The sequence below is a fragment of the Accipiter gentilis genome, chromosome 18, assembly GCF_929443795.1.
Source record: "Accipiter gentilis chromosome 18, bAccGen1.1, whole genome shotgun sequence".
Taxonomy (NCBI): Eukaryota; Metazoa; Chordata; class Aves; order Accipitriformes; family Accipitridae; genus Astur; species Astur gentilis.
Genome location: NC_064897.1, coordinates 7,522,410 through 7,536,274, shown reverse-complemented (window position 1 = coordinate 7,536,274; position 13,865 = coordinate 7,522,410). Strand labels below are relative to the sequence as shown.

The window sequence follows — 13,865 nt, the reverse complement described above, 5'->3', positions numbered from 1 at the left end:
TTAGTATTTGTTAGAAGGGACTGGAATTTGTCAGAGAAAGAGGAACTGAAAAAGAAGAGAAAAAGAGTTCATTTGTCTTTGCAGTTTATGCTGTTAAGTTCCTTTTCATAGTCCTGCTAGTGCATGGCTTCAGCTAAAAGCACAAATGGCTATCCGCTGTCCCCTTCCTGTTTACCACACTTATTTGAAGCATTTCTCATAACCTACTTTGACACTAACAGTCAAATAGTCTTCGACAGGAAGAAGTGATAAAAAGACCTTGAGATGGAGAATGAAGAGGGTTACACAGAACTTCATTTCAAAGGAAGGAAGAAAAGTTCCAATGCAGGTGAGCATATAAGCATTTATGGTATGCCTTCAGGCTTATTCTGTAAATAACAAATCTCATATTTGATTTATCATAAAAAACCCCACAAATCTGACAAAATTTTAGTTGGTGCTACTAAAGTTGCCGATGATACATGGCAGTATACAGAGAAATATGATGGACAATAGATAAAATGCAGTACTAATAGTACCAACAGACCTGAAGTACTGGTGCTGACAGTCCCAGTTACAAAATTGAGACTAAAAGACAGAGGCATATAAGAAAAACATGAGGCAATAGCTGGCAGCAAGTTTGGAAGTGGTCTCAGCTCACTGGCCATTTAAGTTTTCTGTGGGGCTCTTGGTTGGGTTTTTTTGTTTCGTTTTCAGGAATCACAGCTAAGAAGAATTTAAGAATAATTTAGATGAAAACTGTAAGACAGTAACGTACTGTCTCGTAAGCTTTTTCAACAACTTCTGGGGATTTTGTCAAAAGTGGCAGGAACAGCATGGGAGAAAGTACAATGATGTATGCTGGAAGTCTTTGAAGCTCACCCTTGTGAACCTTTATTTCTTTAAAGTGTCCCAGGGAAGAGCTTCTCAGATCATAAATAGCAAGTCTTCAGAGCAATTAGACATCCAGTTTCCAAACAGTTAATTAGCTATGATGATTGGTTCCTGAGAAATCCTGGCTGCACATTTATGTGAGAACAATTTTTAATAGAAAAAAAGCAAGAGCCAACTTCAGTTACTCAGTATGGCAGGATAAACTGTGTGCAATTTTATTGACGTAAATTGTGCCGGTTTGTCTATTATTACAACTTAGCTGAGAGCCTGTTCCAAACTGTAGTTAAAGCATAGAACCAGCAATATTAAAAAAAAAAAAAAAACAAACAAAAAAAACCCAAACAGAAAACTGATCATAAAAGCTAATATTTATTTAACTAAGAATTTTCAATGATCTTTAAAATATTTGTCAATTTGCACAAAAACATTGCTGTAATGGAGTAGACTGAATATTTCCATAAGTCAGACAAAGCGTATTGCGGCACATACACAGAATGGTATGTGAGCACAAACATGCAGAGCACACAGCGACAAAGCCAGGTTTAAAATGCTCTGTCTTCGTTGTCTACCTGCATGATTGGGTAGCACGACATGATGGGGCAGCAGAAGAGAACAGTGCTTTAATTTGGCTTGTTAAAGGATGTACTGCAAGCTAAGTCTCTGCTTGTAGTGAAAGGTGTGCGAGCTAGCTTTACACCAGACACACACATGTCATGGTAGCATGACATACATACGGAATACAGAAGTGTATTCGCTGGAGTGGTTAGAAATGGTTGCAATGCCTCATTGGTGTAATCTAGTGCTGTATCTGTGCCAGTTCATGTGGTACAGAAGGGAGACCACAATGCAGAGATCCCCTTCCACCTTGCACTCCCATCCGGTCTTGCCAGTGGTGCAAGCTGCAGAGCTGTCTTGAGAAGCTGGGCAAATGCTGAGCTATTACCCCATGCTGCGTTGTCAGCTCTGCGGTTATTGCTGCTACCAGAGCTCACCTTGGGTAGCTAAGTGCTAATCTGAGTATTTACAGGAGTCACTGTTACCGTCTTGCCTGTAGTCTAGCCATTGTGCAAATCATGGTAGAGTTACGGTTAGATCCCAGATATCCTAAATGCCTTTTTTATGTCAAAATCACTGCAGAGCACCCAAAGGAAGAAGGAAATGCATTCAGGTGCTTAACCATAACACGTTGCATAGCTAGTGAAAAGTACTGCATTCTGTTTACATATACTTACATAATACTTAGCAGCATCTAAACCATTGGTGTGTTATCAGTATTATTGTCACACTAAATCCAAAACACACTGTACCAGCTACTAAGAAGAAAGTTAACTCTATCCCAGATGAAACCAGGCCAATATGAATATGGTGGCGATGTAAAAACAGTGGGGATTAGCTGTTTGAATATTTAAAGATGACTAGTCACAGATACAGCATTTCCCAAGTAAGTATGATTGAATAGACAAATGAAGAAAAAAGATGTTTGACCTCTGTGCAAAACAGTGATAGCTAGAAACAAGACATGAAGTGAAATTGTTAGTGGAAGCAAGTTTATCACGTAGCGCAAAGGTCAAGTCATTTCATAATTTGAAATACAGATCCATGCATTACATTTTTGAAATAATAGTGTTAAAAGCAGAGAAAATAACAGTGTTAAAAGCAGAGAACTTTTCAAACAGCTGATTGACATCTGATCTGGACCACCAGCATTTGAAATGTAATGGCTTTTAAAGGATACTTCCATGGGGTACCTCCTGATACTATTAACTAGTCAGAGAACAAGTTCTCAACAAGGTATAACATTTTGGCACTCTGTTTTCTCTTCCAAGAATGGCCATCTGCATGAAATGGAAAATCATCCTTCTGTTATTCTCTGACTTTATTCCTGGGTCCTAACTCACGGAAGGTTTGCATCTAAAATCTTTTTTCCCATGAAGTTAAGTTTGGACAAAGAGAAGAGTGTGTTAGGCCTTGATCTTTCTAGAAGAACATTCACAAAGTATTTCCTGAAAACACTAATGTTAGAAAGCTAGGAAGAAAAATTAACATGACATTTCCTGCATAGCTGGGCAACTTCCATCTGTTCTCCCTGCTCGAAGGAGTCATTTGAGGTATCACAGAACATCTTCTATGCCTCAGTTATTTTAAAAAGCTTTGCTGTATTGCAGCCTACATTAACTATATCACTACCCCTTCCAAAAGCACACTGACACCCTGCTGGAATGAGTCCAGTGGAGGGCTGCTGAGATAGTGAGTGAGCTGGAGAAGTGACACAGGAGACGTTGAGACAATTGGCTTTGTGCAGCCCTAAGCAGAGAAGGCTGAAGGGAGTCTTACCTTTCTCTTTAACTGCCGAATGGGAAGGTGTAGAGAAGACAGAACCAAACTCTTCTTGAAGGTGCACATTGAAAGACACAAGTTGGAACATGGAAAACTACAATTCGATACAAGAAAATATTTATTACTGTGGTGGTGGTCAAATACTAGGGCAGGAGCCTTGAAAGGCTGTGAAATCCCTATCCTTGGATTTATTTAGAAATTGGCTGGACAAAGCCTTGAGAAACCTGCTGTAAACTGACCCACCTTAAGTAGGAGTCTGGACTAGATGGCCTCCTGACATTCTTGCCAGCCTACATCGTTCTGTGATTCTATGTCAAGATATGTAGAAATCCTGAAATAAAGTGAGTGAGCAAACAGAAGCAGTGGCTTTCACTAGGAAGTGGTACGGCAGGCGTGTGGCAATCCTACAAGAATAAATTTTAAGACCATTGGGTAATATTGAGAAGGAAGATTCACCATAACTGCATCCCCAGGCTTTTCTGATTCTAATTAAAAGTAATTTTCTTTGAGTTGCAAGGAAGCTTATTTATGCATTGCTATTCACTGACCTTAATCAAGCATCCAGTCTGCAAAGAAGCCCTGTTTAATGCACTGCTACTTAATTTTTCAAACATTTTGTAGTAATTTTCCAGGTGGGATTAGCTGAACATCAAGGGCTCAATAAAAAAAAGATGTCCAAATTATAACGTGGACTTTGCTAAGGCCTTTGTCTTGGCATCTAGTGTACAGGTGATAAAACTAATTAGCGGGTCCCAGAGTTACAGAGTTTAATTCTCAGAGAATCTACTGGTCCTTTCTTGATTCATAGTGTTGGTATTCACAGCCCTAGAACCTCATTTTTGTTCTTACATGTTATATATACCTCTTTCTCTGTGACTGTTAGAAACTTCAGTTCTTCCTTTTTCACTAAGTTTGTGAGGTTTTCTTTTGCAATGTTTGTTAAGTGGTTGCTGTTATATTTAACGGTCTTCAGGATATCTGCAAATGACATCCCCCTGCTATGAAGAAGCAGACACTGTTCAGTAGCCACTCAAAACTTCAGATGAACTGTCAAACAGTGAAGACAGCATGAGAAAATTCAAGCCCCCCAAAAGTTTTCATAAATGAAAGTTTATTAGAAGCAAGAACCCCTTGGTATGCAGGAGGCAACCAGAAGGGAAAAAGCAACTGAGACAAAGCACATGGCAAAGTCACAGTGATGGACGTTCTGCCTGAAAGATGTCTAGAGAAACCCAGTTTTATGTCCTGGGTAACAAATCATGCTGTGTTTGTAAAACCCTCTTATTTCTTTCAGAACTTCCATCTAATTCTTCAGGCTTGCGGTATCTTGCTGCTTTCTCAGGATTTCTGAATGTTGTATTTCTGGGAGCTGTGATCACATTAATTCAGCAATGTGAGTGACCCAGTGAAATGTTTTGCTTTAATTCCTGTGAAACCAACATGTATCAATCCTTAACTTAAACAAGTTTTGCAAACAAACTGTTTTGATAAGGTGACAAGACCAGTCATGCTTTCTGTTATTGTGTTTCTGATGAAGGTGGGCAGGAGTCTCTGGTATTTTGGGGCTGCGGATCTGCAGAAGGTCAGTGGCTTTCAGAGAACTATTGCATGTTCAGGGTGTATGAAGAGCGCTGGAGTCTTTCTCATTTTCCAGTCCCCCAATCTGAAAGTCCCTCCTATTCCTTTCCGAAACTAAACAAACCACCAAGGTTTCTAGCCAAAGAATCCATCTATCCTTCAATTTGGAAAAACTCTTTTAGTAACGAAACAGAACTTACTCCAGTTATAATGGTACAACTGGAACCTCTGCTATCTCCGCCTCCCCTCATCCTCACAGCCGGTCTTTACCTCCTGATGCCCTGCTTTGCTTACCTTAAGTCTCAGCCAGTCCTCCCTGACATGTACAATGGGAATGTGAGCCAGACTTCAGGGATGGGTGAGATAGGAGGCTGGAAGACAGCACACATAGTTGGAAAAGACCTCTCTGAACAGAAATAAAAATGTATGCCTCTGAGTTTATAAAAGTGGCCTTTGCATTGTCCACAGAATTTGTGCAGAAGCCCTGGGTCACTGCCAGCATTGATCATATATGTACAGATCTTACCTATCCAGCACAGACCTGTGCTATTATCCCTGAGCATCTAAACTTAGACATCAGAGACAAATGGTTGCAGTTGCCCTGGTCAAGCAAGTCGAACAAGTTTTTTTAGGTTGCCATCAACAAGCATCTGAATATTGATCAAGGAGTCTAGTTTTAGTTTCCTCCTTTAGAAAATCTTGGCTTGGTAGTCCCAATGTTAAGCCTGCTTCTGGACATCCGAATCACTTTGCACATCAAAATCACTTGAGAACACAGGAGAAAATGAGAATTCAGAAGCACTTCTGGGCATAACAATTCTGCAGAGTCAGCTGTTCTCCCTTTCTCTGGATGCAAATCCTGCCCTCTTGCATCAACCCATTCTTTTCTGAAATAAGCTCTATGCCAAATTTGGGAACTGTAAAATCAAAGGCTCAACCATGTTATTTGAAAGACAACTGTTGCATACCATGTTGTCAAAAGCGTGATGATAATGGACTGTCCACCATCTTTGTGAAGTCAGTCACCTCATGTATTTGTTTAATGTATATGATTTGGATGATCAACTCTCCACCTCCATTTGCAGGAGAGTTGGAAGGACAAAAGAGCAATCTGAGTTTCCACTTAAAGCTCCTATTATTGTCCATGGAAAAATACCACAGGGTTTCTATACAGTTTGCTTGTGAGCTTTACATTAAAATGTTGGAGATTCTTGTCCAGGTGACTTGCTGTCAAGTGACATGTGGAAGCCCGGAGAAAAACTTTCTGAAAGCGACAGTACCTTTGAGGAAGATCTTCATGAAAACAGCTTACTGACTACATTAAAGGAGAGCTTATGCATGAATACAAATGGTAAGGAGATAAAGTCTCGCTCATAGTAGCATAAATGGTTTGAAGCTCTTGAAAAGATTAATATAAACACCTGCACAAAGGAATTGACCTTTAGATACCAAAATAAGCATGTTTATATTGATAAAGATGTATAAAGTGATCTCTTTTAGAGTTCCATCCTTGAAAATTTTAAAGCAAAGAATAAAAGAGGAGCAGTGTTACTGAAGGTCTTTGTTATTTCTCCATGGATGCCATTGAATTGTACTATTCCCGATGATTTCAGCAGAGCTGGGATTTTATCCATGGCTTTTACCCCAATTATTATGCAAAATATTTAGCACAATTATCTAGAGTTCTGAAATATTTAAAGGCACAGAGTGAGCCCTAATCAAAGAATGACTATCCTTGTTATCACTGTACAGCAGGGACAATGTGCTTTCTTAAAATGAGCTATATCATCACAATTTCTGCCCTGCCCCGGTTTAAAGCTTCTTTACTCACTTATTCAAAAACTGCAGAAAAAACAGGAGGCAATAATAATGATACCAGTTGTTTAAAAAAAAAAAAAAAAAAAAAGCCAAAAATCCCTTCACCCCAAACTCTTCACAGACTCCAGATGTGAACTCTGCCCCATTGGCTGGAAGCTGCATTGCGGACGATGTTATTTCTACTCAGAAACTCGTGACACCTGGGAAAATAGTAGAAAGTATTGCTCAGGAAAAAAATCTGACCTCCTGGTTATAGAGGATGAGACTGAAATGGTAAGCTTGTAAGGCACTCTGTGGTTTAAACATTCTTTTTACTTATACCTTGTGAATCCACATGTCAAAGTATAGCTTCCCATGTATTTTTAGAAGCCATTTCTAATCCAGTTACGCTCATAAAAGGCATTGTCAGTGGAAAGTGGTCTGATGATTAGCTTCTGCATGTTAAGAAACATTTGTGTCAAACAGAAGACCAACAGCCTACATTTCATTTAAATAGATGCAATGGTATGCCTAGAGATTATCTCCAGCAAGAAGCAGCTGGCATTTGAAGGGTTCTTAGTTCAGAACTAAGTTGTCATAAAGGCTGTTGCCTCTCTTTGGAAAATGGAGCTGCTTCTCTGTACTTTGTACATTTTTAAATGTCAGTACCAGGTCTGCAGCAATAAAAAAAGCAGTTCTGTGGACCAAATCCTAACCTGTAGTGTGTCTCTTCTGTGCTTCTGATTTTCCTTAAACATGACCAGGTTCAGACAGTCACTTCTACGGCACCCAGGAGGGTGAGGTGGCAAGAAAAGAGGAAATAGCTTCAGCTCCTGTAATTCAGATCAGCCTGATCCTTATCTAAAATAAATGTGCTAATGAGCAAGGAGCCAAAGGTTAGCTCCTTTGTTGCTCCACATACCATCATTAGCCATGGTACTGGTTGCAGCTGAGAATCTGAATGAATTTCCTTGTGGTTTTTTTTTTTTTTGGTTTGGTAGGGGGGGCCAGGTTGTCTCCTCAGTTTCTTGGAAACATTCTCTGGAATCTTTGGGCATGAAAGCCTTGCTGGTTTTAAAATATTAATTACCACTATATGTTACTGATGCTGGAGTTTTATGAAGTGTCATTATTACAAGAGTTCAAAGACATACCTCTTTCCAGGATTTCTTAAACAAAATGAAGCATAAAGACATTGGCTTTGTTTGGACTGGATTAAGCTTTGATGAGAGGGAAGGAAGATGGGTATGGCTCAATGATCCCAAACATCCAGGGCACAGGTAGGTTCATTCTGGAGTGAATCTATGTTGGCTTCTGTGATGTGTTCTGTACTCACCGTGCCTGGGCTGTTCAGCCATTAGACCACGAGAAAGAAGTAGTAAGATATCAGGGCCAATAATCCAGTTAGGCAGCTCAGCCTATTCTGATTTTTCTCAGTACAGAATTCTGATCAAAACATGCAGTTGAAAAATGAAATTCCTTGACAGCTCTCAGAAAAGGAAGTAATTTTATTAGGAGGTGTCTATGCTGTGTAAGCTTTACACTTACAGCTGCATAAGAAGTAGGGAAACAGAGAAAGGGTGAAGCTTACTAAACAAATAAAACCTGTCTGTATGTCAGAGAATTGAAATAATGACAGCATAAAGACAAGAATACCCAGTCTTGCTGGTATCACTCTGTATATGCAAACAAATTTTTTCAATGATCCTCATATCTGTCTGTTGTTTGGCTCTTGCAGTTTTACAATAAAAGGAAGGAAGAAAGAAGAAAGATGTGCTGCCTATAAGTTGACAGAAATGCATGCTGATAACTGTCACTCCCTGTACAAGTGGATTTGCAAGAAGAGTGCAGTCCTTCTGGGTATCTAAGATATTGTAAAGTGAAAGTGAATAGCATCTTTGAAGGGTCTTTGAAGGTTTACACCACTTTACAATGGGTAGGATATCTGATGTAAAATGAAGGGGAAATGGTTGACCCGATTGTGATGGATCAATGCATTGTGATTCAGGGTTGTGTCTCTCCTTTTCAGGATGAAGGTATAAAATCTATCTGTCTTTGTGCACACTGATTGCCCCCTACAGCTATTAAAATAAGCAGCTTACTAATTTTAAGTAATTTATAGTGTCTGAGAGTTGTGTAAACCACAGGTAAAATGAGGGTTTTTTTTTACCAGCCTGGCAACTAGATCATAAAGCAGACAAAAAGTTGCTGTTGCCAGTTCCTTCAGGTGAAGAGGTGATAACCAGTGCTGTGCACTTAAATGAGCCTGCAGATCTCACCACTGGAGGTCCAATATAGGAAGACAGCACAGCTGTACACAACAGAAAGTCCAGGTCTAGTATTTTTTTAAAAAAGTTTCATTTCATGTATGTCATTCAGTGTTACAGAACCTGGTACTTAAAAAAACCCCACCCATAAATATTTCTTCACTTCGGACATGAGATTTAGTTGCCTGATATGATGTCTTTGCTCTATTAGCATGCTAGAAATGTCAAAATCATACTTATGGGGCTACAGGGCTATAATCCTTCCTTTTGTTAGTCCACTTCACAGACACTTTTTGCAATTCAAAAATGGATGTTGCAACCCTTCTACATCTCAAGGCTACTGATTAGGATGAGGCAGCAGACCTCAGGGACATTTGCTTTTTTCTGTCTGATCTTACCTCGAGATAACTTGTACAGGTCTGAGAGTAATCTGTAGTTCTTCATTGTTATGTATATCCATAACATACTTAACATTTGATTTTTATAGCTAAGAAAAATCAGTATAATGATTGAAATGATGACTCTAGGATGTAAAGCCAAGTTCCAAACTCTTCTAGGTGAGGAAGATCACTCCAAGAGGCACTTCCACTGCATTTTGGACTGTGGTAGTAATGTAGTTTATTTGGTGATTTTCTCAGTGTCCAGTACGCTCTCTCTTAATGGCTCCTATACCACGTCAGACTTCAGGTGTAAGAGTGGGTTGTTAGAGCATTTTTGGCAATTGGTTGAAAATTGTTGAAAATTGCTTGGCAATTCCAAAAGACATTGAGCCTAACATAGCACACAACTGCAATGATTCCTGTGAGATGAGTGTTGCTTCTATAGGTATGATGTAATTAAAACCACATCCTTCAGCAGACGTTACTTTACTTATGCGTCTATTATCAGATAAATTATACACAATGAGATAATTTGCAATAATTTGTAGGCACTTGATGAACACACAATTGCAATGGTGTTATACATTTCTAAGATTATCTGGCTAGCTCCTTGATAACAAAAAGTCTTTTTCATAAAATTGGTGCGTGGTTGTATGTCTACTTGTGTGTATTTTTTTATATCTCTGTAAGTGAGGAAATTCTGGTTTCCACCATGATCTGTTTTCTACCTAGCCCAGAAGCATCCACTTTTACATAGCTGTTTTATATCTCTGTCATCATATATAACACTACACAAACATGCAGTCTTCCCAGTCCCAATGTTGCAAATGCACATGTAATAGCATACATGCTTCTAAAATAAAATTTACCATTGTAATTATTTCTGTACTTAATTGATTAAGCTTTCCTTTTTGTAGCACTTAAATTATTATGTTTTATAAATACACAGGATCACATCCATGTATGTTTATGCTGCAAATACAAACATCATATACTAGTCATCATGATCACTGTTATTAATGGGAGGCATGTGTATCCTCATTGAGAGAAACAGGGTTTCCCTTGCTTGGAGAGGGGAACACCTTACAATTGGTTCCATTTTTCCCCATTATTCATAGATGAATGTGGTGGTCTTGATTTTAACTTCAGTCATGGGAATTGACTAAGAAACCCCAGTATTGCATCTTTTCCACTTCATATATATACACATATACAAAAAAGAAAAAAAAAAAAAAAAAAAAAAAAAAGAAAGCAAAACCAGCTAAACCAAATCAATGCACCCTATAAGTAGCAATACCCTTAGGGTTGAAATGGATTATTCGTTCTTTTTTATCCTTCCTTGCTTTTCCATATGCAAGGTGCATGCAACATTGGGCACTCCTACTAACACCCTGCTTCAGGCTTACCCTCCTTCTCCAGTTCCACTGCTGCAGTGCCCTGTTAGCAAATGTTACAGGCTGGACTAATGCCAGTGTGTTATTAACTCCTTTTCTCATTTCTCATAATTCTCCTTGCTTGCTGGATCCCTTTTGCTAATTCTGTCCAAGCAATAGTTGATTCCACTGCTCAGTCTGATTCACTGTTTGTTGCTCAGGCTAGATACTTACCTGTTAAGCATGGGACTTTTCTTTAGTTTAACCGCCCCTTCAATGCAGTATCATCATTTAGGGGCCTTATCATCTGCATTATACTAATCTGTTCTGAGTCTAATGTGATAGTGATTTGCTCTGTTCTGTTCTTGACCATTTCTCTGTCCCTTTATGTTTTTACGATGGCTTCAAAAACTAAAGGTTCTTACAGGTTTTCAGCTGGTTCTCTATTGTGGAGCTCTTTTTGCAATGGGGCAGATGGTAGTGGATAATCGTACTCCTCCAGACTCTTCCTAGCACAACTGTTATAATTCTGTGTCTTGGGTGGATCCCAGTGTTGTCTAAGTTCCCCTGAAGATCCTTTCTCTGCTTTATAGCTATGTTGAATGTCCTGGGGCTAGGCCATACACAAGTGTTCAAATGCAACCTGGTCATAACCTGGGATTTGTTTAGAAGACTATGGGCTGACAACTTTTTCCACGCCACATACATTTCTACTGTTATGTGTGGCTTGTGCTAATATGTATAACACAATGTGATGTACCCACTTATAATGATCATTTACTACTGCAAAGATTGCATCTCTATCAGTTATTCCATGAGTCCACCCAGAAGCTGTAGCAGAAGCTCAAGAGGAATTCTCTTGATCAGTCATGGTTAAACCAGTATTAGCATCTAACTTAAGAAGCCATTTAATACACAGGTTTTTTGTTTGAAGGATCTGCTTTTGGGGCCAAGATTCTTAATTATTCTGGAATCTGATGATCAGTAATCATTATTTCTTCCCTAACAACTCAGACTGACTCTGGTTCTGTATTTCTCCTTTCCCTTCTGTGTAACCATCTTCTGTTTTTACAGTAACCCAGGTAGTGATGGGTGATACAGGAGTCACTCTGAACACTGGCAGCACTTCAGTATCAGAGGCATGGGGACTTTTAGCTTTATACTTCTGTGTGGAAGGATCACTATCTCGATCAAACCATTAATCACTATCTGCTAAGTCAGCATCATCACAAGAGGATGTTTCAGTAAGAGTCGTGTCCATGCCTTGCTTTGCACATAATGTTGCTCTACAAGCTTCAATCTCTTCTAGGGTTTTACTTTCTCAGTTTTTTAACTCAGCAGGCTCCCATTTCAGCTTTTAATTTCTTGCCTTTGCTTTTGAAATCTGAATTTCCTGATCTAGCCTTCGTGTCACTGACCACATTGCCCATATGCTGTCTCACTTGATCTCTTTACAGGAGAGTTTTGGTGTTAACACTTTAAAGTTTGCAAACTCTTGGTCAGTATCTGTGTTATGAAAATTGGGCTGTAAGTGCTTGAGCAATCCCGTTCCCCAGTTCCAACACTTCCTATAAAATGGAGATGGAGTATAAGCAAGATGCTTGCCAGGACCACCCGAACACATTAGTTGCATTCTTGGTCTTCTGTGATCACTGGAAACTGCCATACACATAAAGGCTTTCACAGATGATGTGGTTTAACCCCAGCCAGCAACTAAGCACCACGCAGCCACTCACTCGTTCCCCCCCATCCAGTGGGATGGGGGAGAAAATCAGGAAAAAAGAAGTAAAATTCCTGGGTTGAGATAAGAACGGTTTAATAGAACAGAAAAGAAGAAACTAATAATAATAATGATAACACTAATAAAATGACAGCAGTAGTAATAAAAGGATTGGAATGTACAAATGATGCGCAGGGCAATTGCTCACCACCCGCTGACCGACACCCCGCCAGTCCCCGAGCGGCGATTCCCTACCCCCACTTCCCAGTGCCTAAACTAGATGGGACGTCCCATGGTGTGGAATACACCGTTGGCCAGTTTGGGTCAGGTGCCCTGGCTGTGTCCTGTGCCACCTCCTTGTGCCCTGGCTGGGCATGAGAAGCTGAAAAATTCTTGACTATAGTCTAAACACTACTGAGCAACAACTGAAAACATCAGTGTTATCAACATTCTTCACATACTGAACTCAAAACACAGCACTGTACCAGCTACTAGGAAGACAGTTAACTCTATCCCAGCTGAAACCAGGACAACAGAAAAGCTGCTTGCAGTCTTTGTTACACTCAGTCTTATTAGGGTTCAAAGGGGAATGCACAACTTATACACAAATCAGGAAGACATTGTTTGGCTAGCTAAGGCTGGAACAGTCTAATCAGACTATAACAAACAAATTATTAGTCCAGTTACAATAATACTGTCCAAATTATCAGAAAAAGCCTCATTAATATTGCATTAAAATTGCTGACATATACTTCCTAGTAGAGTTCTCTTCACGCTGCAATGCCCCACAAGTCTCATGTCCATGGTACCTGTCTTCCACAAGAAGAACAGGGAGAGGGGGTGTGTGGAGTCATCGACTGGTGTCCACCAAGTTGTTTCTCAGGAGGGCTATGTTGTTGATGGAGATAAGTTTTTTCTTTCTCATTCTTGGGTTGAGCCGGAGTTCCCTTTTCTTTGGTTGCTAACATAGTCTGCTTAGTTGCTCTTTTTTCACTGGTTTCCAACTAGAAGTTGACTATCTTTGTTTGACTGTCTTAGTTAAAGATACACAATAGCCTCTGTAGCCAGTCTATGGGGGTCAGCAACACCTTTACTGTACGTGGTATTCACAGAGCTAACTAAAAACAAGTTATACGATCGTTCCCTGGCTGCTAGACAACTGCTGTCACAGCTAAACCAAGCTGAAATCAGCTCAGGCCAAGACAAGTGCAGAAAAATCCCGCATGGACAGATCAAAGCCTGTCAGTTTTCCTAGTAATGTGAAAATCATATTTACTGAGTTACAGGGCTGCCTTCTGGTTCTTTTCCATGTTCTCTCACAGCCTTTCTGCAGAACAGTGACTAAGGCTTTCCTATGGATGTAATCTGAATATTGTATGGATATCAGTAGAAAGTGGTTCATTCAAAGACACATAGAGAATTGTAATCTGAATGCTTGCTCTTGCTATTTCTGCATCATGTGCCTTAACTTCCTGAATGCCATTCAAGTTTTTCTGTGAAGTACAAATTCTTCAGTATTTCTAAGTGTAGTGTCAACTGA

At 39.6% G+C, this 13,865-nt stretch overlaps 1 protein-coding gene across 2 annotated transcripts; it reads left to right on the top strand.

Moving 5' to 3' along the window:
- The first annotated feature begins 257 nt into the window (after positions 1 to 257).
- On the top strand, positions 258 to 8,608 carry LOC126047755 (killer cell lectin-like receptor subfamily F member 1). 2 transcript variants are annotated; one of them, XM_049821829.1, is made up of 6 exons: positions 258 to 328; positions 4,505 to 4,603; positions 6,008 to 6,139; positions 6,728 to 6,879; positions 7,750 to 7,865; positions 8,324 to 8,608. In XM_049821829.1, the coding sequence occupies exons 1-6, from the start codon at positions 265 to 267 to the stop codon at positions 8,451 to 8,453; spliced, it is 693 nt and encodes a 230-aa protein (XP_049677786.1). In that variant the 5' UTR covers positions 258 to 264; the 3' UTR covers positions 8,454 to 8,608. The 2 variants fall into 2 exon arrangements, with proteins under 2 accessions (XP_049677786.1, XP_049677785.1); XM_049821828.1 differs by lacking the exon at positions 4,505 to 4,603.
- The last annotated feature ends 5,257 nt before the right edge of the window (positions 8,609 to 13,865 follow it).